General features: G+C 34.6%; 1 protein-coding gene across 7 annotated transcripts in view; it reads right to left on the bottom strand.

Moving 5' to 3' along the window:
- Positions 1 to 1,063: 1,063 nt before the first annotated feature.
- WAC (WW domain containing adaptor with coiled-coil) overlaps positions 1,064 to 24,299 on the bottom strand; it is an 87,276-nt gene continuing 64,040 nt past the window's right edge. For 6 of the 7 annotated variants that reach the window (XM_019654395.1, XM_019654392.1, XM_019654397.1 and 3 more), the window contains 7 exons: positions 15,712 to 15,957; positions 13,741 to 13,863; positions 12,248 to 12,396; positions 8,640 to 8,761; positions 6,995 to 7,181; positions 5,730 to 5,857; positions 1,064 to 4,199 (listed from right to left, as the gene is read on the bottom strand). In XM_019654395.1, the coding sequence (XP_019509940.1) occupies positions 4,130 to 4,199; positions 5,730 to 5,857; positions 6,995 to 7,181; positions 8,640 to 8,761; positions 12,248 to 12,396; positions 13,741 to 13,863; positions 15,712 to 15,957 (1,025 nt within the window). In that variant the 3' untranslated portion in view covers positions 1,064 to 4,129. The remainder of the gene's footprint in view (positions 4,200 to 5,729; positions 5,858 to 6,994; positions 7,182 to 8,639; positions 8,762 to 12,247; positions 12,397 to 13,740; positions 13,864 to 15,711; positions 15,958 to 24,299) is intronic. The other variant, XM_019654393.1, reaches the window with a different exon arrangement.

Genomic DNA, 24,299 nt, shown 5'->3' with positions numbered 1-24,299 from the left:
ACCCTGTAACATTCATAATTCATTCAACAAGTATTGATGAAGTACTATGCATCAGACACTTCTTTGGAAGAAAACTAGAGTGAAGAAATAGTGATGGTGTTGATATGGGAGCTAAGGAAAAGGTCTCTCTGAGAAGAGACTGAATGGGCTGCAGGCTGCGCAAGATTCTAAGAACTATTTCCCAGGCAGACAGAAAACACAAAAACCCTGAGGTGGGACTGCAGTGAGCAAGGGAGAAACGAGTGGATGAGTTTGTGATATTTAGGGACTTGGGACATATAAACCACAAGAGATTTGGATTGTATTCTGAGCATGAATCACTGAAGGATGGTAACCACAATGTGTTTTACATTTCTCTGACAGCTTATGTAGATTGTGTACTTGTGGTGGTGGCGCTGAATAGAAGCAGAGCAAGGTTAGGGGGATGTGGCAATTGGTCTAGTTCAAAGATGGTTGTGGATTGGGCTGGAGTGATCAATGTGGAAGTAGTGAGAAGCTACAGATACCAAATACATTTTGAAGGCAGTTTGTGGATCCTCATAAATATAGTGTGAGGGTGTCAGAAAAAAAAATAATAAAGGATGACTCCTCTGTTTGGGTCTTGAGCAACTGGGGTAATCATAGTGTCAATTGCTGAGAATGGGAACACTGGAGAATAGTCTGAAGCACAAATCACGAGTTCCCTTTTAGAGAATTTGCAATGTTAAGGCTACTATCTAAACTAAACTGTTGTTGGGAGCTCAGAGATCAAACCCAGACTATGTGGATGAAATTGACCTTAGAGTGGGATTCATAAAGAATGGGTGAGATCACCTAGGCAGAATGCGCTTTAGGGCACTCCCTAAGTTCAGAAATCAGGAAAAAAAGGGTACAGCAAATTAGAACAGGATCTAAGGAATCTCAACTTTTAAGCCAAAATTTTTATTTAAATGCTGCAATTAGAAATATTGCAACTGACACAACTGCTATTAAAATTTTAGCAGTAATCTGGTAGTTTTTCTTAAATGCAAATTACATATTCTAAGACTTTCAAAATAGGCTGTTCTGAAATAACTGCACAATATAATCAAAACATATTTATTACTTTTTAGTGTCATTTTGTACACTCCAGTACAAATACAAGAATATAGCCATATGTACAGGTATTGAAATGAAATCCGCATATTCAAACCCCACATCTAAATACAGTAGCTTTGTCCTGAACTACAATAGTTCTGATTTGCAGTTACTTACTCCATACCCTGCCCCCTCCCCTTTGAAATAATCCCTTAAAGCTAAGGCTGTTTAAACAGAACAATAATTATTTTTGAAATGGGGTAACAATTCAGTCTTTGCAAAATTTTAAGCAACTCCTTTCCAAGATTTTACAAGTGTGAAACATATAAAATTAGAAGAAAAAACTATTCATTTGGGCTATTAAAAGAAGCATGTTTTTTTAAAAGGGCTGACGCATGGAATTTTCAGTGTGCTGAAAGTCTGGAGATACAGTCCAAGTTCTAAAATTAGTCAAACTAGTTACACAGAAAACAAAAAAAAAGTTAGGAAGCTGGTTCTTCAGGGGAAGACTTTCTAATATACCCATCTTCACCAAAGTTTGAATATAAAACTATGAATGTCCCTCTTAAAACAAAAATTAAAACCCTGAGGTTTTCTAGGGGCTATTCATATTTCTATTTTCAAATGATCTGAACCAAGGTACCCACCGAAATAAGATATATTTTCAAAGCTATGGCAATAGTCCAAGTAGATAAAGAATATTCTGAGATATTATGCCTATTTTAATAAATAGTCCCTGGTTACCTCAAGAAGGTTACTAGCTGGATACCACGTCTGTATTAAAGTGCAATATTTAAAATAATTTACTATAGAATAAGTGAATCAAATATTGTAAAAATATCCTACAAAAATTTTAATTTTCTGTGTTTAAAAATTGACCTTTGAAATTTCAAATCAGTCACTTTCTATATATATGTGAGCAATTCATTTAGGGATGTAAACTTTTTAAAGCAAAGAAATATGACATAAATCAATAAACTATTAGCAAGTCAAATTCAAATTTACCTTAAATCACAAGTCAAGTTGCCATGTGATCAGGAAACATTTGCCTACCACATCACGAATTGCTCATTTCTTTCCAGGAAAGAATCAAGACAGCATCAGTAGGGTTCTAGCTTAACAAAGCTCTTTGGAGTTTCATTTACATGCAATAATCAAGTCCAGCAAATGTTAACAATCACACAGGTATAAACATTTCATGACGATATAATTTGACATGTTTCTTACATTTTAAACATATTCTCAAGTTACAATTAAAAAAAAATCAGTTTCCAGTATAAGATTTTAATTCCTCTTCATTACACTGGAACATTTCTGTTTTAGAAAATATCATCCATACTATCACTTACAGTTTACTTTTTATAAAGTATTGAAAAGTCTGAGCATTATCTTTTATACTTTAAATACGCTTAAAGCACAAGAGCAATTTCAAAATTTTAGTATCCCAGAATGTAGTAACATTAATGTCTAACATCACAAAGTAAGCCCTTGGTGCTGGCAGTTCTAAAAGCACATGAATGCATCTGCCTTGACAGGAAAAAAAGTCTCTAAATTGGGTAAGATTTTGAAAGTAAAAGATTTTTCTGCATAAAGAAACCCTTGTGATTTGATATAATACTGGCAGTGTCATGCTAAGGCCAGGTGACCAATATTTTAGCAAAGAAAAAAAAAAGCCAAGGTAATTTTATAGTAGCAATAGTTTCTTTTTTTATTTTAATATACTTTAGGAAACAATATACAAAGCTGAGCTTTCCCACCATTTCCAGATAACAGCAGGACGCTCCAATTACACAAATTTAGCGTTTTTGTGATGGCTAAGAACAGCAGTCAGCACCAGACTTGAACAGTTAGCTACAACACAAACATCCTTCAAAATGAAATGTCATAATAGCAAGACAGGTAAACCAGGGTTTAACAAATGACAACCACTTGGGAAGTGACTTAATCATTCTTGTTGAATTTTATTAAATATCTTATACACAATTTTTTGTTGATATGCTTTAAACAAAGCCTCCCTTAAGGAATTATTTCAATTAAGTATAAATATTCAACAAGAATAGTTCTGATAAAGAATCCCCAGGTAGTTCAAATTCTAATATGCATTGACCGAAGGAAAAGAAAAATAACAATTTGTTTGTTTTAACATGTTTATTACAACAGATACAATTCACATCTGACTAGCTTTGTTTCCTCTTTCCCCTCCCACAACCATGTTCATTGGGCCACTTCCTTACATTTGAGCAATCAATGTACTTTCAGCACACACGCCCAGCAGTACTTTTAGGTCCATTCTTACAGGGTGCAAATGGACTTCAATAATTTATACAAACAAGTGGGTTATGCTCAATCACTGCAATTTTAAGCTACTGTACACAGGAATGAAAAGGTTATAGAAAAGTGCCATAGCAACAGTGCCTTAAGAAAGGAGAAAAAGAGGAGCCTTAAAAAATGGATAAAATCAGCTCAAGGATTTCAGAGGGAAATGGAACACACGGGAAATGAAACAACATTTCTCTGCAAAACAAATGGAGAAGCACTGCTCTTGATCAGGTGCAAGTGTGGAAACAGTTGTTTCATGATATTTTTTGTACACTGCCCATATGGTTCAAAATTGTATCCTTAGACATAGACCGCCTGGCGCTTGCACTGAATTTTTGAAAATGCAAGATTTCTGAATGATAAATTAACCCCCCCACCCCCCAATTTTCTTTTTTCTTAAAAAAGCTAATTTTGCAGACAGGTTTACATGTAAAAGGCTAGGTATTTAGCCACCTCAGCATTGATTAGTTTTGGATGTCTAAGCTCTGTTACACATGGCTTCCCATGGCTTCACTCTACAAAACATATTTACAACGTGAAGAATACATCTACAAGAAATCTACATTTCAAGGGTTTTACAAATCAATCTTGTCTCTTTCTCCTGAATTGACTCTCACAAACCCCCGTCCCCTTGTCATTTCCTTTGCCCAGCTTAACGGTCCAAAGTCTACTTAAATGCAGCTCAAAAATGTTAAGATTGGGCAATAGATTTACAGTTCCTGTACTCAAAAACCATGTGCAATCATTCACATCTTCACACCATGAAGGAATTCTGATTTTTTAGCTTTTCGAGTTCCTTAATTTGTTGTCTCAAAAATAGTATCCTGAAAAATAAAAGAAAGCATTAAAACTGTGTGGCCATATAAAAATGTTACAGAAAAACCAAACTTTTAAACAAAAATATCTTTAAAAAGAAAATGAATAACTATTAGTTAAGACAAAATAACTGAAAACTGATTATGCTACAGTTAAGACAAAATAACCATTGAACATATGATATATATTAAAGTATTGGAATGACAAGTTAGAATGTTTCCTAGTTTTCTAACAATTCCTGAATAATTTCAACATATAAGATTTAAAATGTAGTTGTTCACTGTTTTATCACACATACAAAGGTTGTGGATGTTAAACATGAGATAAACCTATGCTGCATGTTTTCTGGGCCACAATACAGTAGTCTGGAATTAACTAGGTGCAAGAGGCTAATAGTTTTGATGAACAGTTCTCAATATAAATGTAGGTTCATAAAAATGGAGCCAAGTCAAAGTCACACAAACTCTACAACAAATTAGATTTCCACAGACCTCATAAATATCTTTCCTATTCTGACCCCTATAGGAAATCATTCCTATTCTGTGAAGTATGACATTTATTGCTTGTACCAGGGAATTAGGCAAAATCATATACTGGCTTGGTATTTGACTATGTATACTGTTTTAATAAGCTGCAATTAAGGACTAATATAATTTCCTAAAAGCTAAATCATCTGTCTAGCAAGCTAAAATGAAGTTAAGCTTTATGTTACAACTCCTTTCAGAGCAATCCTATAGTAAACAACAATCCCAGTTTATATCCAGAAGATGCCTCCAGATACTTTAGTAATTGAAAGGTTAGATAAAAACTCAACGTTTCCAAGTTTACTATAAATTCCAACTTGGTATTTGCTAAATATTTGTGGTTTCATGACAAGATCAACTCTACCTTATATAGACAGAATATGAGGCCATTTAAAGTTTGCCCTCAATTTTTTAACAAGCATTTAAAAAAATATCTATACTATTTACTGGATGTAGATATCCTACTTGAGTAGGATACTAGATTAAGAAAAACAAGAAAATAAGAGTTTAGGTGAAAACAATTAAACAGATATACATACATCATTGAACTTGCTGGACAACTAAATGCTTACTGTAATTTCCAAGGGATCTTATCAGTGATGCAAAACAATGTAAATAGTGATTTGAAATTTCAATTGAAATAAGTACCCTCAACAATAGGTAAGTAATAGATAAGTCCCCTCAAATCAATAAACCCCCTCAATTCAAGGGACCTTTTATAATTAGTTGCTGCCTAATTTCACTTTTAAAATAACATATTACTATACCTTATAGAGTTATAATGTAAGAAAAATCTAACAAAGCATTTATCATGGGTTAAGAAAAACACAATCTAGATGTCATTGTCATTCACTAGAAAGGTATTAAATTATAAAAACAGAAGTTATAGTATTATGGAAAGTGATACAATATATCAAAGAGAATCTTAAATTTCAGAAATAAAATTTATGCTCTTCAGTCTGATTTAGGATACATAATGCTAAGAAATAAAAATTATTTCAGCAAAAAAGTTACCTTTGCTCTCGCAAAGTTGCTTGAATTTCACATACTCGGACTAAAGATCTTAAATTTTTTAATTCAGTACAAATTTCTGACATGTGAACACTTCCCATATTGTGGGCTTCTTCTCGCAATCTTGATGCCTATAATTAAAGACATGAAAATCACATGAAATATAAGTCACATTCACATATAAAAACATTAAACTTTTAGGGCCGGCCGAGTGGCTCAGTTGGTTAAGAGCTCGCTCAAGAGTTTGAGCTCTGAGCAACAGCGGTTCAAGTCCAGCCCGAGCTGAGCAGCCACTGAGCTACCAACAGGTAGCAGGATGGCTCAGCTAAAAAAAAAACATTAAACTTTTGAGTCGAACTTTATGTCATTATAGAATAATCATTTTCCTTTAAATGCACAAAAACGCTGGTGAATCTAAGGAGAAAAATGATTTTCTTAAAAAAAAAAAAGTCTCATATAGTGGATATTTAAGATTTACCCCTCAGGTTTTTTGAGAAAATAGTATTTCCAATCTCAGAATAATACAGCACTAGGATAGGATGACTCATAATTTGTGGTTAATAAAAGACTCTGGATCAGCCAAAGCAAAGTTCAGGTATAACACTGAAAAAAGGGCCTCAATGTATTCCTGTGTCAGGAAATACACAACAAAGCTATGTGAACTTACAGAGCACTCCAGATGTCCAGTTATCTGACAAAAGGGAGAGAGCCAATGACAACAACTGCAACATCCTAAGGTTCTTCATCCCAAAGCAAAAATGTTTCCTAACTTCTAGTAGCTTGTCTAGTGGGACAGTCATAAAGTTAACAGTACTAACAGGTTCTAAAACTATCTGGCTGGCTGAGTGGAAAAAACACACTGGCTTTGAACCACATCACTGTTTTAACTAGGTGACCTTGGTATAATCTATTTGGTCTTAAGGGCCTCATTGGTAAAATAGGAAAACTCATTATCTGCACTGGTTAGCAGTGTTAAGTAGTAGAGAAAATAATCATAAAGCACTTAGCACAGAGCTAAGTGCTGAGTACTTGATAATGGTAGCTATAATTACATTAAAATATTTTATGTGAAACCACAAAAGTGACCACATAAATACCCTTTAAGTGTCAAATATTTTATAAAATGACTACAGACAACCTAATTAGAAATTAGTTGTTTTAAATATAGCTTGAGTTCAGCAGTCCAGATTAGATTTTCTAAAACTAGAATTGTTATATTTTGCTAGTCATCCAAAGGTAAAACATCTTCTGTGAATCCTGTAACATACCTGCTTCTCTGCATGATCTGCAGGCCATCCTTGAACATGTTTTATGAGATTTTCATTGAAGTGTGCTGCTAGCGTAGGTGTTAATGAACATGTAGGTCGGGTAGATGAATTCTGTGGTACAACTGCTGCATTTGATGCATTACTGCTAGAAGTATGATTTGGACCAGGTGATGGACTTCTCTGGCTACTGGAAGAGAAAACACAGTTGAATTGAAGGTGTACTATATCTAACAGCAGTTTCTAGGTATCCTAGATTGTCAATACCTTCTGTTAATTTAAAGATATCCAAATACCTAAGAAAAAATTGTTATTTTGACATAAATAGAATTTAAAATCCAAAGTATGTTTGTATCATGTATTCTTCAATACATTTTTGAGGGGGAAAAAGCCCTTTTAACCCTGTATCAGTCAAATTTAAAATAAAAACTCTCCAAATTTGGCAGCAGAATTTGATGACTGTATACTACAAACACTAAAAAGAATGTAATTAAGAAATGTTCACATTTTAACAGTTGTAGACATCAGGCAATATAAATATTATATCTTAAATACATGTATATAAGGGGAAAATATATACTGCTCTTGTTTAACATCAGAACAAAGGGTTGAATCAGAGGGTGAAACAACGTGAAGCAAAACACATTTTATTGGATAGCAATGAATGAGTTTAGTGGCAAAATAAGACCAAAAAAGTAACACTCAGATTATCTTCTTTTAAAGCTGCATGGTTTAAGCTATGGTTTCAGGGTATGTGGTGAGAACCAAAAATTTAATCACCCAAGTTGATTTCCTACCTGCTTCACCAGACTTGGCTCTGAATAAATTTCAGTTATTTCCAAAAACTAAATCTCTCAAAGGATGAAGAATTTTCATCACTGAGGATATTTAAAATAATACTGCAGCCTCTAAAGACAATTTAAAAGAAGAATTTCCCAAAAATGTTCTGAGCAATGGCAACATTGCTGGAGTAAGTAGACAGCTTCCCAAGATGATTATTTTGAAGGGCACAACTCTCATTTGGATGTGTAAGTTCTGAAATGCTTGTTTAGAAAACAACAAAAACAATAGTTGAATTATTTTGCTACTTCACAGTAAGAAATAAAAATAGGAAAATCAATTATCAAATAAAAATCATTTAAAGTTGTATTTGCTCATCAACAAAGAAGGTGTCAACACAACACAGCTCTATTGACAAGCAATCTGAATGGGATTAGAGTTGAAGCTAATGGGGAAGCCTGACACATACCAGTTGCAAATATTGGCCCAAGTTTTAGATGTGAGATTTTTGGCTTCATAGATACATTCAAATCTAAAGCTACTATAAAGGAGGTTAAAAATGGTGTTATTTCCAACAAATAAATTACTATAAAACCACATGCCCTCTTTGTACAAGTATCATATATCGCTGTATCCCACTAAATAAAATTTTAAAGAAAGACACTTTCCTTAAAATAACCCAGGCTTCACTATTAGCGACAACAATCTATTTGTTGTAGATTTGCCTGTGTAAATTTTATAATACATAAAACTAAGTTAGGTTATCCATGGAGTCTTCCAAGGCCAACATGTATTATACACATAGTAGTCAAACAATGCAGTGTGCCATATTAAGAAAAAAATGTTGTAACAGATAACATCAACTTACTTTGAGCGCTGAAGACTTCGAGGAGAGACAGGTTCATGACCTTGCGGCTTGTCAGCAGTTACAGGCTGCTGCTGTGTGACCGATTGTGAAACTGGTCCTTGCTTAACTATTGGAGTACTAACCTGAAATATCAAAATCTGGTGAGATAGGCTTCTATCACATAGGCAAATGGCATGAAAACCAGATAAAAGCTTCTCAGAAGTTCTATCAGTAAAACTTACTATTTTTATTCTTCAGTGATTTTTAAGATAACAAGAGTTATCCTAAATTCTATTGTATATTAAGATTAATATTAGTATACAGTCAGACTACATAGTTCCCCCTTATGCTCGGGGAATACGTTCCAAGACCCCCAGTGGAGGCCTGAAACTGCAGATAGTGCCAAAGCCTATATACAAGCAGGTACTCAAAATAACATCATTTTGTTCAATGTTGTTTCATTACAATGTTGATAGAAATTTAACTCTTGTTGGTATCAACTGGCCTATGGTAAAAATGGTTTCATTATATGCTGTTTTGCTTAAAGATGCAGAATCAATGGGACAACATTAAAGCGAGGAGTTGCTGTATATACTACTATGTATTTTCCTATACATACATACTTATGATAAAGTTTAACCTATAAACGAGGCATGGTAAGAGATTAACAACAATAACTAATAATAAAACAGAAAAACTATAATACACTGTAATAAAAATTAAGTGAATGTGCACACACTCTCTTGCTCTCAGCCCTGATAATCAAGATGGCTATGAAGTGACTGAATGGGCAGGTAGCTTATACAGCATGGACATGCTGGTTAAAGAAATTATTCATGTCCGGGTATGGATGGAGCAGGATAGTGTGAGAGATTTCTTCATGCCACTCAGAACAGCATGCAATTTAATACCTCTTCTGATTTAGAGTTATGTGCCACATAACAGTTTGGTCAATTAAGTAGCATATACTACAGAGGTCCCATAAGATAAGATTATAATAGAACTGAAGAATTCTTATCACCTAAGAATTAGTGATAATTCTTATTATCTTAGCTGTCTTCAAGTCATAGCATAATGCATTACATACTTAGCACTGTGTTACAACTGCCTACAGTATTCAGTACAATAACATGCTATTCAGGTGTTACAGCCTAAAAGCTGACAGAATTTGTCACCCCAAAATATGTCTATCTGACATAAGGCTTATTTTAGGCTGGTTCATTTTAAGAAACAGCAGACATGGGAGAAGCTCTGAAAACCAAGTAGGAGTTACCCTTTGTAAAAGACATTTACATTTGCCAGGGAAATCTCCATTTGTACAAGTGTCTCCCTCAGGGTACCACAAAGAAGGGGATGACTCAACTCCAGAAACTCTTATCAATGCAGAAGACCAGAACTTAAATCTGAGTAACAACCTTACCCTTGTTTCCTATGCTTTTTCTGGTAAACAACTGACTCTCTCAACCCTCAACATCTTCTTTAATCATCACCTGAAGGTGGTATTTAAGGGGATGGCTTCAGCCATTTTGGCTAGTAACTCAGTTTTCCTGGGTCTCTCCCTTGTATACAGAAGGTATACATGTTAGTCAACTTCTGTTTGCTTTTCTCTTGTTAATCTTTTATTACAGGAACGGCTCAGCCAAGAAGCCAGAAGGGTAGAGGGAAAAATCTACAGAGCAATAGGATACCATGTAGCCCAGGTGTGTAGTAGGCCATACCATCTAGGTTTGCATAAAAGCACTCTATGTTTATACTCTACGATGTCTGCACTACGAGGAAAATCAGAACATATCTCCATTGGTAAGCAGTGCATGACTGTACTGTTACATGAGTATCAATAAAAATAAACATTACATCATATAAATACGGTTGCTTAAATTCCAACCACATATAGAGGCAAGGTATAGAGACAAGGTATAGATTGGTCATCAAAGAGATGTTACCCTATAGAGGTATACCAGGAGGTCCATGCTTGCCAGTGAGGATACATGTACTAATCATATCCAAATACAACCGAGTGAGAAAACAGCCTTTTAAATATATAAGCCACAAATTAAGGCACAAAGGCAGATGAAGCCATTTGTGATTAAGTCACATCCTCTAGCAGAGTTTTTTGTTTGGAGTTTTGCTTTGTTTTGCATGATTAATATTCTCCCAAACAAATCTGGATGGCCCTGCTACTTCTTATAAATATCATTTTTATAAGATCTACATAAGACTAAATGTCCACTTATTTTTAAAAACAACTTGAAAAAGTTTTTGAATGCAAAATAATGACAGCCATCTGCTTAAGGGATTTGAAATGCTCATTTTTATAACTGATTGTAAAACTAACACCACCACCTTTAGTCATCATTTAATGTACTCTTAACAAATTGTGGACCAGTGATGCAGATTTGGCATCAATATAAAAAATATATTTAAATGCCCCATCCTCAATGTGTTAAGATACCATCCTGGAAGGTTAAGTTTTAATCATCAAAAATAAGATCTCTTTTGCTAAAACTCACATTTTAATTCCTCTCCCATCAAAACATAACAATAATGAATCATAACAATAACGAATCATAAACTCTAACAATTGCAACTCAGAATTTTAAAAAATCAATCTAGATTGACCCTAAAATATGCATAGATAAATGGTTGAAGTAGGTGAGATATGAGCCAATAGGAAGACGTAAAAGCTGGCCTATCATCAATTTCAAGCTATGTTTCAATACATTTTTATATTAAGGCTTCTGCTTATGATTTTATTTAAATAAAGAATTTTCAGCATCAAGTTTTAAAACAGCCCACTGATTTTACAACAAAAAGAATTTTCTCCTACATTTACCATTAAGGATTAAAAAAAAATATATCACAACTTGTATACATCGACTTTCAAATCAGTGTTTTACTGGTGGCATGCTATAAGCAGGGCATGAGTGTAACTGGGACTTGCTTATGCATTTGTGGTCAAGATCCAGATGATGTAGAAAACTGGACTGTGGCACTGTAGGGTCCTCTTTATAGTTCAATAAGAACAGACCAGCAATTTGTAACTGCTGTGAGGAGCCACCCATGTGTGACTGTGCTCGGACAGCACAGTCAGCAGAGATTACGTAGCACATGGCTCTCTATTCAGAAAAACCCAGGTTTCAGGTCCTTACTCTCCCTCAAAGACTAGATCTAATCAAAGGCTTGGTTTTCTCATCTATTAAATGAGGCAAATGGTGCTCATGTCAAAGTTAAATGTAATACATAGAAGCTCTGAGCACAGAAACTGACTCATCTCTGAACTAAAAGTATGGAGGGAAACTCCTAGGAAACCTGTTTTCTCATATCTCGAGTTTGACAATTCTATAAATACTAAGACTCAACTAATATACCCTTCTTTATCCTGCTTTCCATGCCACAAACCCCTAAGCCAGTAAAGGGAATAGAATCAGAACATAAAAATAGCACAGATGCAATTCCCTCCACCATCCTTCAGTTAACTGAAAGTTCTAATCTGCATCTGCTCTCCTTCACCTGTCATTCACTCTACCACTTCATTCTCGCAGGAATTTTCTACAACAGATTCTAAAACATTAAACTTGTTTTTGCTAGAAAGTGCTTCTGTTTCCAAATTTCCCTTCAAGGTGACATACCTTTGGCTGTGATGAAACAGGAGGAGTACTAATCAAAGGTTTGATGGGGACTGTGTTAGTTTGAGGTGTGCTTATTCTTGGAGACACATAGGATCTTGGGGATGATGCATCAGATGTTAAAGACATTGGAGACTGATTAGATGGCTGGGCTGCAAAAGAGTGAAGCAGTTAATTTCAAATAAACCAAAAACCTCTCTAGTATATGTGGGGATCTTTGCATCTCTTCACATGCCCCTCTCCCCCAAAGAGAACACTGAAAGGGTCAGAATCTGAGATACTCACTGAGGCCACACTGACAGACTGAGCTGCATGTTAGAGATAAGCACACAGCCAGTGAGGCCCTATCTCCCTAAGGCCAGAGCAGGAAGGTAAGCATGAACTCATTCTCACATGGAAGACACCCTCATCATTCTTTCTTCTTCCACATTTAGGCCAGTTATCCTCCTATGCCTCCTGCCTCATGAGGCTAACTAGAGAGTTGTCAAAGTCTTTTCACTATCATCCTTCAATCTTAGACCAGTTATTCCTGCTCAATTTACCAGCTTTCTGAATTAGGGCCGGGGGAAAAGTCCAAGTGACCCTTTTGTTTCTCTTTTGTTCTTAGAGATCCAGTGTATTTCTTTCCATTGGATACTTTCACGGGGAAGAGAAGGGATAGCTATTTCAAGGTAGGACTTCAGCATTTCTCTATCCGCCTTTCAAAAACCATCTAACATCAACCTGAACCAGACTTCAACTCTCATTAAAATATATTCAATGCTTCACAAAGTTTGAGGGCACATCATAGTTTACCTACAGCTTTGAAGTGAAATAGCTCATCAACAACTTAAATTCAGAATTAAAAATACACTGTATTACAGATTTGATGGCAATATTGTAAGATAAATGTCAAAGCTTGCTTCATTTAAAAAGTAAATTAAGAGCCAGCTGAGTGCTGCCGTTGGTTAAGAGCAGCTGCCTTGGGACACCAGAGGGCTCCGGTTCGGATCCCACATATGACACTGCCCTCCACAGCTAAGATGCTGAACAACAGCTCAACCTGGAGCTGGGCTGCCGGGAGTTCCCAGCAACGGCATAGGCTGCAGCCCCTGCTGCAGTGGGTTGCCATGGGCTACAGTGTGTAGCCACCAGCCGCCATGAGCGGCCATCCAGAAGCCGGCGACTGATCTGCCTCGCCCGGGAAGAGCGCAATGATGGTGCCAACTTAGGCCAGTGAAGCAATGTCCTCCACAACTAGACTGAAGAACAAAAGGACAGCAACTTATCTGTTCCCCTTCCCCCAATTCCCCAGCACTGTTCCCATTCCCCAATTCCCCAATAAAAATCTTAAAAAAAAAAAGTAAATTAAAATACTACTGTATATAGCAGTGTTAAAAATCAAGCATAAAAAACCCATTATTGTAGCTAATCTCCTCAAAGACTAAGAAAGTACTTTGCTAAGAATCACTCCCAAATCAAGATACAATTCTAGAGATAACTAAGAATATGAATACCTTGTGTAGAGAGCTGAGCAGCTTGAGAAATCAGAGAAGTTATGTTGAAAGCTGATGGTCCAGCAGTAAGAAACTTATGAATTATAGACTGCAATGAGGCTTGTGTCACAGCTGCTGTAAGAACTAAAAACATACAATATCTTAAATTCTAATAAAACACAGAAGCATATGTGGCATTAGTAACAACTTGAAAATTTAAAAAAAACAGAAAAAACTGTCCAGTTTCAAACTAGAACTCTCAAAATAAAAGTTTAAAAGATAGGTGTAGGGCCAGCCAAGTGGCACGCTGGTTAAGAGCTGGCTTGGGACGCCAGAGGGCCCCGGTTCGGATCCCACATATGAGGGCCAGTGACACTGCCCTCTACAGCTAAGATGCTGAACAACAGCTCAACCTGGAGCTGGGCTGCCATGAGTCGCAGGCGACGGCAGGTGGGGTGCCATGGGCTACCAATGTGTAGCCAGCAATCAGCGTGAGCGGCCAGCAGCCGCTGTGAGCGGCTGTCCAGAGACTGATCTGCCTCGCCCGGGAAGAGCGCAATGATGGTGCCAATTTGGGCCAGTGAAGTGACGTCCTCCACAACTAGACTGAAGAACAAAAGGACAGCAACTTGTCTGTTTCCCCTTCCCCTGATTCCCCAATAAAAATCTTTAAAAATAAATAAATAAATAAAATAATAAAAGATAGGTGTAATATAATGGGTCTAGAGATGTCAAATGATCTTAGAGGACAAGAAATGTAATGGGTTTATAGTAAAGAAAAATAGTAGTTTCCTTTACAGTAAAATTCAGGTGTTTAGTAAAAGAACACTCCTCTAAATGAGTATTCACTGGAGCTTCCAATTACAGCACAAACCTATGCATTCATAACTAAAGTGCTTAGTATGTCACTTCCAGGAATTAACTGGATAAATGGTAGATATTTAACACAACTGCTTTTTTAGACAAGCTCACCACTCAAATCCCACATCAACTCCCACCCCAATAATCTTTTTTAAATGGATATAAAAAGCTGGGTACTTAGGAATGCCATTTTTCAAAGCATAAGATCTTTCATTACTGACATTTTCTTATGCTGGCTTTTCTTCAAACTGTTTAAAAGCCCACTTTGCCTAGTAAAAAGTTCACCTATTAAACAAGAGAATGACATTGCTGCCTTAGAGAATAAAATGAAAATACAGCAAGTTGAGGACAATATGAATAAAGATTAATGACCAACTAGCCTGAGATAGCTCCATTTTTAAAGATACAGGAAGAACTTAACCACTTAACACTACTATCAAATATATTATGTAAAAATGTATAGAAATATAAAATTTTGCTAAGCTCTTAGGACTTAATATGAATGGCTTATGAATTAAAATTACACCCACTTTAAGACTTTTTTGAGATCGCTGCCTCAATACTTTAGTAGTATAATGAAAAGCAAAGTTGGAATTAACAATGCAATTAACTAAGAAAAAGAGTGAAATGCTACCCATTACCTCCCTTCTCAAAATTTTTTCAAATATTTTAAGAAGGAACAACCAGAATTCCTACTTTTTAAGTAATTAGCGTATTTTTAACATTTCAAGTAATTATTTACTCATATACAGGTTTTTCTGAAATATGCTAGAAATCCAATGTTTTTATAACAATTTTAGCAAAGGCTCTTTACTTTGATTTTACGTAAAAAAAAAACACAAAAAAAAACCCCCACAAAAAAACCCCCAAACACATTAAGCACACAGAACAGCTTATCTCTAGTAACTACCAGGTATATGGAAGGTCTTGAAAAATACACAGAAAATCCAATTGCTAACTCAGTTACAATACCAAAGTCCTTAAACTATGGGGGATATAAATTCCAAAGAATTAAGTTCAAATGTGAATTTCAAAATGAAATAAAAACCATTCCTAAAACGGAGATTTTACTCATTACATAATTTTGCACAGTGCAAGTGAATTTTTAAAACTGTTATTATGAAAATTTACCTTCATTTATTTTGGATATGTCCACATTAGAATTATTAAGTTGCAGCGTAGCTTGCAAAGCAGGAAGCAACTGTCTAAGAAGATTTGGGTCCTGAAGTAATGGAGGTATTGGTGACTGTGGAACAGGAGAAACAGGGATTGCTGAAGCAGATGTTGGAGGTGCAGATGTGGGATTCAGTCCAGAGGCAGAAGATGTGGAAGGAGTTGTGCAAGAATGTGAAACAGATTTGTCTCCTGATGTAGATTCTAAATAAAAAGGATAATAAGGCTGAAAAAAAATTACTTGAATAGAGGAAACTGGAACCAATATCAAACAAGCAACTTCCATGGATCAGGCACCTAACTCAAGTAATTATCATTTAATCTTTACAAGTTAGCACATAGAAGGCTCAGCAAATATTTGATAGACTAGAATAATGAGGTAGGCATTTTTTATATCCCAATTTCATAGGTGAGAAAACTGAACAAGAAATATTACATAACTTGAAGTCACAAAACCTAGTAAAGCAGTGATTCAAACATACTCCATGTCTGATTCTGAAAGTATCATGCTGTTTATTAGTAATGCTGTCTCAAACACAGTTGTGTATTAACTACACATTTAAATAAACTTCCATTAGGATAAAAGGACAATACAACTCTCCGGAACTTACTTTTATATGTCTGACAAAATAAATTAAGCTGAAAGGAAACATTTATGACCACAATGACAACCTAAGTAAGTATGACAATGGCCTTGATACAAGTTAGGATAGGCACCATGGTGAGCAACCCCAGAATAGGCAATAAGGTTGTCATAAATAAGAAGACTCCTACTTAGAACTTTTATACTTAACAAGTGAGTTTTATAATTACCTAGTTAGTTTTTTTAACTAAATACATAAGGCAATGAGTTATCACTATCATTTAAAGATTATTAGCACTAAAAAGGACCCTTTTAATAAAATACCACCATAAAACCCCACCCTCAGTATCTAAAAATAAAATATAAAATATGCATGGAAAATTATCATTATTTGAAAGTCATTACAAATTATTTATATAAATTCAATGCAATTTCAATCAAAACCCCAACAGCATTTTTGGTAACATTTGACAAACTAATTCTATTAACTTATTTATAAGAAAAAGGTAAGGACTAGTAATAACACAAAACTCCTGAAGAAAAAGAACACAGGTAGTGACATGCCTTGCCAGATATAAAAGCAAAACAATTACATCCAAAGCATTAGTAACCAAAATATGTAAAATATTTTCTCATGTTGGCAGCTCAGCTCGGGCGGGACTCGAACTGTTGTTGCTCAGAGATCGCACTCTTGAGCGAGCTCTTAATGAACTGAGCTACTTGGCCGGCTCTTAGTAACCAACCAAAATATTTTAAAGAATGTCTATAAAAAAACAGAAACAAACAAACAAAAAACCCCCCCAAAACTACATAATAGAAAAATGAATGAAAGACATGAAATGAAGAAATTTTACAGAAGAAAATTTGAATGGCTTAAAAAATGCAAAAGATGTTCAACTTCACTGATAATCAGGAAAATACAAATTAAAAGCAACAGGATTATCCTTTTATGCTACCAAGTCGACAAAAATTTAAAAGCCTGACACTATCAAATGTTGACGAGTAATAAGAACACTTCACATTTCTGGAGGAGACTAAATTATATAACCACATTGGAAAATAATTAGGCATTATCTGTAAGAATTGGAGATGCACACTTCATGACCCAGCAATTCCCCTTAGGTATATATTAGAAAAACGCTGATGTTCCTAAATCAGTAGAAATATTCAACAATTTTTATCACAGTATTGTTTGGTTTATTTTAGCACAAAACTAGAAACAAACCATATGTCCACCAACAGGGAAATGAACACAAACTGGTATTTTCATACCATGGAATTTTACTAATATAGTGACTTTAATGGAAAAGGGGAATTAGAAACAGAGGTCTTATGGGTAACAACATTAAGACTGTACTATTCAAGATGTTCACACAAATTCTCTTATAATATTAGCCTAAAGGCTAAACATGAAAATTTGCTTAAGCATCTTTAATTTCCCATATATATGCATTTCTTCATGATGTTCAAGCTCATATATCTATTATGTAACTGATTTAAGACTGCTATTATGATGTATCAGTTTCAGGAACACTGCATTTGAATATTAAACTGTTATCTAGTAACTGTAAATCATTTCCAATTCTAGGAACTAAACCTTCATTAATATTCATGATCCCAGAGAAGCTGGCAATTACTAGCAAGCTTACTGAAAAAGACTTCTCTATCAGCCTTTATGTAACGTTACTGTTAATGGTCAAAAGAACTGGAGGCAACAAGCTCTGTAAAACACGAACCTCATAGCTGCTTGAAGTACACTTCAAGGATGTGTGGATCAATTATGATCAAGTTAGAAGGCCTAAGACATTTAATCTTTGAAAGACAGATATTTTAATTTTTGTAAGGGACACATTTTAAAAGAGGGTAAGTCTAGCAGACTGCCTATGTTAAGCTTTGCTGTTTTGGGTTCACAAACAAGTACGTATAAAGATACTTGAATGAAATACCATTTTCCTTTTAAAACCTACTGTGAGTTATTACATTTTATGGGGCAACTGTAGACCATAGCAGCAGTTTTCTCCAAATCATATGCCTTAAGGTTCAGTTTAGGGAATGTACAGCCTAGGGGCATTTAATGTTTAGAATGAAATGAGTTCGGTATTTCCACTTCCTGCATGAACAATTAAATTAGCAATCTTATCTCTATGAAATGATCCTTACTTTTTGTTACATTTAGTGAGGTTTTCTTCTGCTTTATGACATGAGTTGCAGAAGAAGATGTAAGTTGTTTTCAAATTTGTTTTGGAGCTGCTAAATCTATCCACCGATTTGAAAAATTAACACAGGCTTAAATATTTTTCAGTGTTGTCCCTCAATCCAAGAAAACACCCCAAAATAGAAAATATGCATCACCATAAAAAAATAAAGTAGCAAAAACTAAACATCCTTAAACTTTTAATTTTAATAAGTTGATTTACCCTGAGGATTATATTTTACATTTTGTGAGAAAAGATTATTGATGAACTAAACTGTGTGGAAACCAGTTGATACTACTAATAAATCTTACAGGGCCCTTGAGCAAGTGACATCTCTAAAGGCAAGAATTTATTTAAAAGTTTGATTGTGCATACCAGTTTTCAACAGAATTCATATCAAAATCACCATAACGTTAAAAAACAAAAAAAAACAAGAAACCAGATCCCAGGGCTCCACCCCAGATCTAATGAGCCTGGTGAGGCCCAAGAACGTTGAACTTGTAAGAGTTCTATGGGTGGTTCTGGCATCCCATGCTAGTTATGAAACAAACAATAGAGAATTTTCAAGGTCCCTTTAACTTTAAAAACAAAAAACAGCACAAACATAAAGAACTGAGTAGGAAAAGGATTAAAATCAAAGGCAGAAAAGCTATATCGCTTTTCCAAGCAAGTCTTCAACATGCTATTTTCACACTATTTTAAAGAACAGCACTACTCACCCCCAAACAAATGCCCTTCCAAAGCATGTTACATGTTATTTAAACATTTTTAATATTACTTGCCTCAATCTACAAGTATAATTGAGAATAACTGATTGAGTTTAATAATAAATATAAATAAAAAATGCTATACTGAAAGGAAGTCAGTTTTATCATTAAACTATAAAAGAAAGGTACTGGTTGTGTGCCCCTCTGAGTTCTATTATATTACCCAGCATCTTCTATTATATAGTTTATTATAGCTCCCTTCTATTAGAACATGAACTCCTACAGGAGAGGAATTTTGTTGTATTTATCTCTGTAGCCCTGGTACAAAACAGAACTTGGCACCAAGATGGCATCAACATATATTTGACAGGATGCCTGAATCTGCAATTAAAGGCCAGCCAGGTGCACATAAATGTGCTCTTTCTCTAAAGCTCTAGGTTTAAAACTTAAAACAGGGAGAAAAGTATAAGGTTGCCATAAATAACTGTCAAAGCAGGTAACAGCTCACTTTATGCTATTCTCATAAAGCTGAGTTAACACTATATCTTAAAGACAAAATTTAACTTATTTAGACTTACTTTAAATAATCTTATAAAATACACACCCACTTTCTTTTACACACAAAGGCAACGAAACTACTATTCAGAACAAGTAAGCAGTCTCTGAGTGCGTTTTTCTATAAAGATATTTAATTTTAATTAACATTTCTATTTGTCTGAAACCTTTTTATCTGGAATCTAATCATTTAGGTATGAGGCTAATATACCTAATATGTTCATAAAGATTTGTATCAAACTAAACACATAAAAAATTTGGATCTCTGGAAATAGTTACCTAAAAACAACTAATGAATTTATATAAAAGAATGTAGTGTTTTGCATTACAAAACACTTTCAATAGGCTCTTCTGCTTCTTAAGAATTTGAGTCTCTAGTCTCATTCCTTAAATGCAAACTTTCCCAACGCATTCAAATAAACCTAGGTTACTTGAAATATTTTTTCAGTCTTTGGCAATGGAATGGTGCCCAGTTTTAGCTCTAGCATTTTTATTTTTGTGTGTGTGCCTGTGATCTTTTTAAGGATATTTAGTGATCTCTTCCTAAGCTATTTTAAACTTAAATGAACAAAGTCGTTTTTCCATCGATTATTTCTATGACTTGTAAATCTCTGACCAATTCTTTAATATGAGCCAAAGGTATGTTACCCTTTGATTTTAATTTAAATTGTGTATATTTGTTTTGATAAAACCTTTTTCTCTCCCTTTATGCTTATACTTATGAATTGTTCATTTATATTTCCAATTTATACCAGTAGGGGGAGCAACCTACCAAAGACTAGACTTAACATCGAAATGTTACAATAGTCTAACTTTTTAAGGCTTAAAAGTAATATCACTTACCTCTTTTAATTATAGGCACTCTTTCAGGGTACCCAAGAGAGCATAAACCAAAGTAAAAATTCATTTCTGACCTACATTTTTCTGGTATGCCAATAACTCCTTTATGATCTACAATAAGATCTAAAAAGATACTCATCTAAAGAGTAAAAGGTACTAATTACATTTCTGATCATTAACTTCCTATGATGTAATAATACTGAGTAAGACGTGAACAAAACTCAAAATACTTGTGCAACAGGGCAGCCTGCTTATTCTATTTTCTAGTAATGGTGTTACAAAGGAGTACAACATGGAGAAGTTATAAAGGAAAACAAAGTATACAAGTATAGTAGAAAAAAACGTAAGAGAGCTGGGTGACAGACAACACCTGGTATATAATTTGTGACTTTCACTTTATTTTTAATTTTGTAATTCATGAATATTTATTTTTAATCACATATCCATCCAGAATATTTTCTATGCATTTACAAATATATATAAATATGGTACTGGTGTTTCATAATATAAAAATATTTTTGCAACTTGTTTTATTCAACTGAAAAAATCTTTATGTTACTACAAAGGATAAGCATATTTTAAACTTCTAACAGATTTTACTATGCTAAAGTGATGTTTGCAATAACCAACGTATTCACCAACTGTGTTTCTCCACATTCAATTGTCACTAATCTTAAGGGTGAAAAATCTCATTTTAATTTTAATTTTCAATATGTATTGGTACTGGTACTCTTGAAATTTTTTATGTTGGTAATATATATAACATACAGTTTACCATTTCTAGGTTTACAATTCAGTGGTATTAAGTACATTCACACTGTTGTGCAACCATCACCACTGTACACATCCAGAACTTTATTATCCCAAACTGAAACTGTGTACCCATTAAACACTAACTCCCCATCTCCCCAGGCCTCAGTAAGCACTATTTTACTTTGTCTCTATGAATTTGCCCATTCTAGGTACCTCATATAAGTAAAATCAAACAATATATGTTCTTTTGTGCTGGGCTTGTTTCACTTAGCATAAGGTTATAAAGGTTATAAAATTTGTAGCATGCATTAAAATTGCATTCCCTTTTAAGACTGAACAATATTGCATGTGTATGTATGTATACATATATACATACATACACAAGATATGACAATTAAGTTCGCGAACTTGTTGCACTGATGTTGCTAATAACCTTTTTGTTATCAGAGGGATTATTCATTGTGAATTTGTACCAAATGGACAGTTAACCAAGTTTACTACTTGGAAGTGCTGAAAAGGCTGTGTGAAAAAGTTAAGACGACCTGAACTTTTCGCCAACAATCCATGGCTCTTGCATCACGACAATACACTAGCTCACACAGCACTGTGAGGGAGTTTTTAGCCAGTAAATAGCTGTATTGAACACCCTCCCTACTCACCTGATCTGGCCCCCAATAACTTCTTTCTTTACCTAAAGATAAAGGAAATATTGAAAAGAAGACATTTTGATGACATTCAGTACATCAAGAGTAATACGACAACAGCTCTGATGGCCATTCCAGAAAAAGAGTTCCAAAATTGCTTTGAAGGATACACTAGGCGCTGGTGTCGGTGCATAGCTTCCCAAGGGGAGTACCTCAAAGGTGACAGTAGTGGTATTCAGAAAAGAGGTATGTAGCACTGTGTCTAGGACAAGTTCGCAAACTTAACTGTCCGAGCTTTGTGTGTGTGTGCGTGTCCGCACACACACAATTGGGATATTTAGATTGTTTCCACTTTTTAGCTATTGTGAATACTGCTGCTATGAACACTGACTGGTGTATAAACACCTGTTTGATTCCCTGGCTTGCAATTCTTTGGTTATATACCTAGGCATGGAATTGCTGGATTTTGTGGTAATTCTGTTTCACTTTTTGAGAAACGGACAAACTGTATTCCATAGCAGCTACTGTCATTTTACATTCCTACCGGCAACAAGGGTTCCAAATTCTCTACACCCTCAAAAACACTTGTTACTTTCCATTGTTGTTTTTATAATAATCGCCATCCTAATGGGTGTGAAATGGGATTTCATTGTGGTTTTGATTTGCTTTCCCTGATGACTAATGATGTCAAGAATCTTTACTTGCGCTTAAGGCCATTTCTTTGGAGAAATGTCTCTTCAAGTCCTTTGCCAATTTTCGAACTGGGTTGTTTCATTTTGTTGTTGAGTTATAGGACTTCATATATTCTGGATAGTAATCTCATGCCAGATATATGATTTACAAATATTTTCTTCCATTTGTGGGCTGTCTATTCACTTAAGAGTGTCCTCTGATGCAGTTTTAAATTCTGATAGTCTAATTTATCTATTTTTTTATTTTGCTGCCTGTGCTTTTGGTGTCACAGTCAAGAAGTCACTACCAAATCCAATGTCATGAAGATGTTCCCATTTTCTTCTAAAAGTTTTATAGTTTTAGCACCCAAGTTTAGGTTTTTAATCCACTTTGAGTTAGTTTTGTAACTATAAGGCAAAGTTGGCAATTTTAACTTCCTCTTCTGTAATTGCTTGTTCATATCCTTTGCTCATTTTCCAATTGGATTATGTTTTTCATATTGCTTTGATGAGTTCTTAATGTCCTCAATGTACTGTTATATATACTGCAAATATTTTGTTCCCATTTGATATTCATCTTTCAACCTGTTTAGTGTATCTCTGTCATAGATAAGTTTTAAATGTCTTACGTGGTCAAATTTATCAACTTTTAAGTCAAATGCATTTTTGGTTCTTGATTAAAAAGAGTTACCCTAATCCTCAAGTTACAAACAATATTTTATAACACTCATTACAGGTATTTCCACTGTCCCACTATTCAAAATGCCATCTTTATTAAGTTGACCAAATGTAATTTTAAACTTATGGACTAAACCAGATTAAATTCCTCCAATAATGCATTAGTTATTGAAAAATATTTGAATAAACTATATGGCCAGTCTTTGGAATTTTTCATGAGTACTTAGTAAGCTGAAAAATTATTTTAAAGCAAAGCAGTAGATGGCTGAATGTGACTCACTACAGATAGTTAACTGCCTTCTATGTCAGCCACAAAAGGCTACTGCCAGCTATTTCAGTCTTTAGGTTCATTCAAATTTCATGCCCAGTCTACAAATACCATCAAAACACAAAAGGGAAGTTTATACCAGTGACTCACCCTTCACATTAATAAATGAACAATCCTCCTTCCCGTTAGATGAAGACTATGGAACCAGCAGGTAAATATGTGAATACTGACATGCTAATCTGAGAGCTAGCTTAAGGTCACTGAATAGGTCTGTTTCTGCGGCCACTTTATTTTTCAAACTTGTCGATGCTAATAAATCATAAAAAACTTGTTAATTAAAACCATTAAACTCTTCTGACTCTGGCACTTATTTGGCCAAAGAAAAAGAATCCGTATTTCCTGCCTATTTTGTCATTTCACAAATCTGGAAGAGGGGGTGGGATTAAGGTCAGTTTGAAATGGCCAGTGGAGAGCCTGCCAAGTGATAAAAATCAGTTTTAGATATTTTTTTCGCATCAGAGTTTCTGTTACTTTGTCATACGGTTGTCCAATAAATTAATCTTGCCAAATGTTCAAATGTTACCCTAACATATATATATATACATACATACATATACATACATACATACATACATACATACATACATACATA

Source organism: Hipposideros armiger, unplaced genomic scaffold (genome assembly GCF_001890085.2).
Source record: "Hipposideros armiger isolate ML-2016 unplaced genomic scaffold, ASM189008v1 scaffold_221, whole genome shotgun sequence".
In the NCBI taxonomy this organism is placed as follows: Eukaryota; Metazoa; Chordata; class Mammalia; order Chiroptera; family Hipposideridae; genus Hipposideros; species Hipposideros armiger.
The sequence above is the reverse complement of the archived record's forward strand: the minus strand, read 5'-3'. Positions and strand labels throughout refer to the sequence as shown.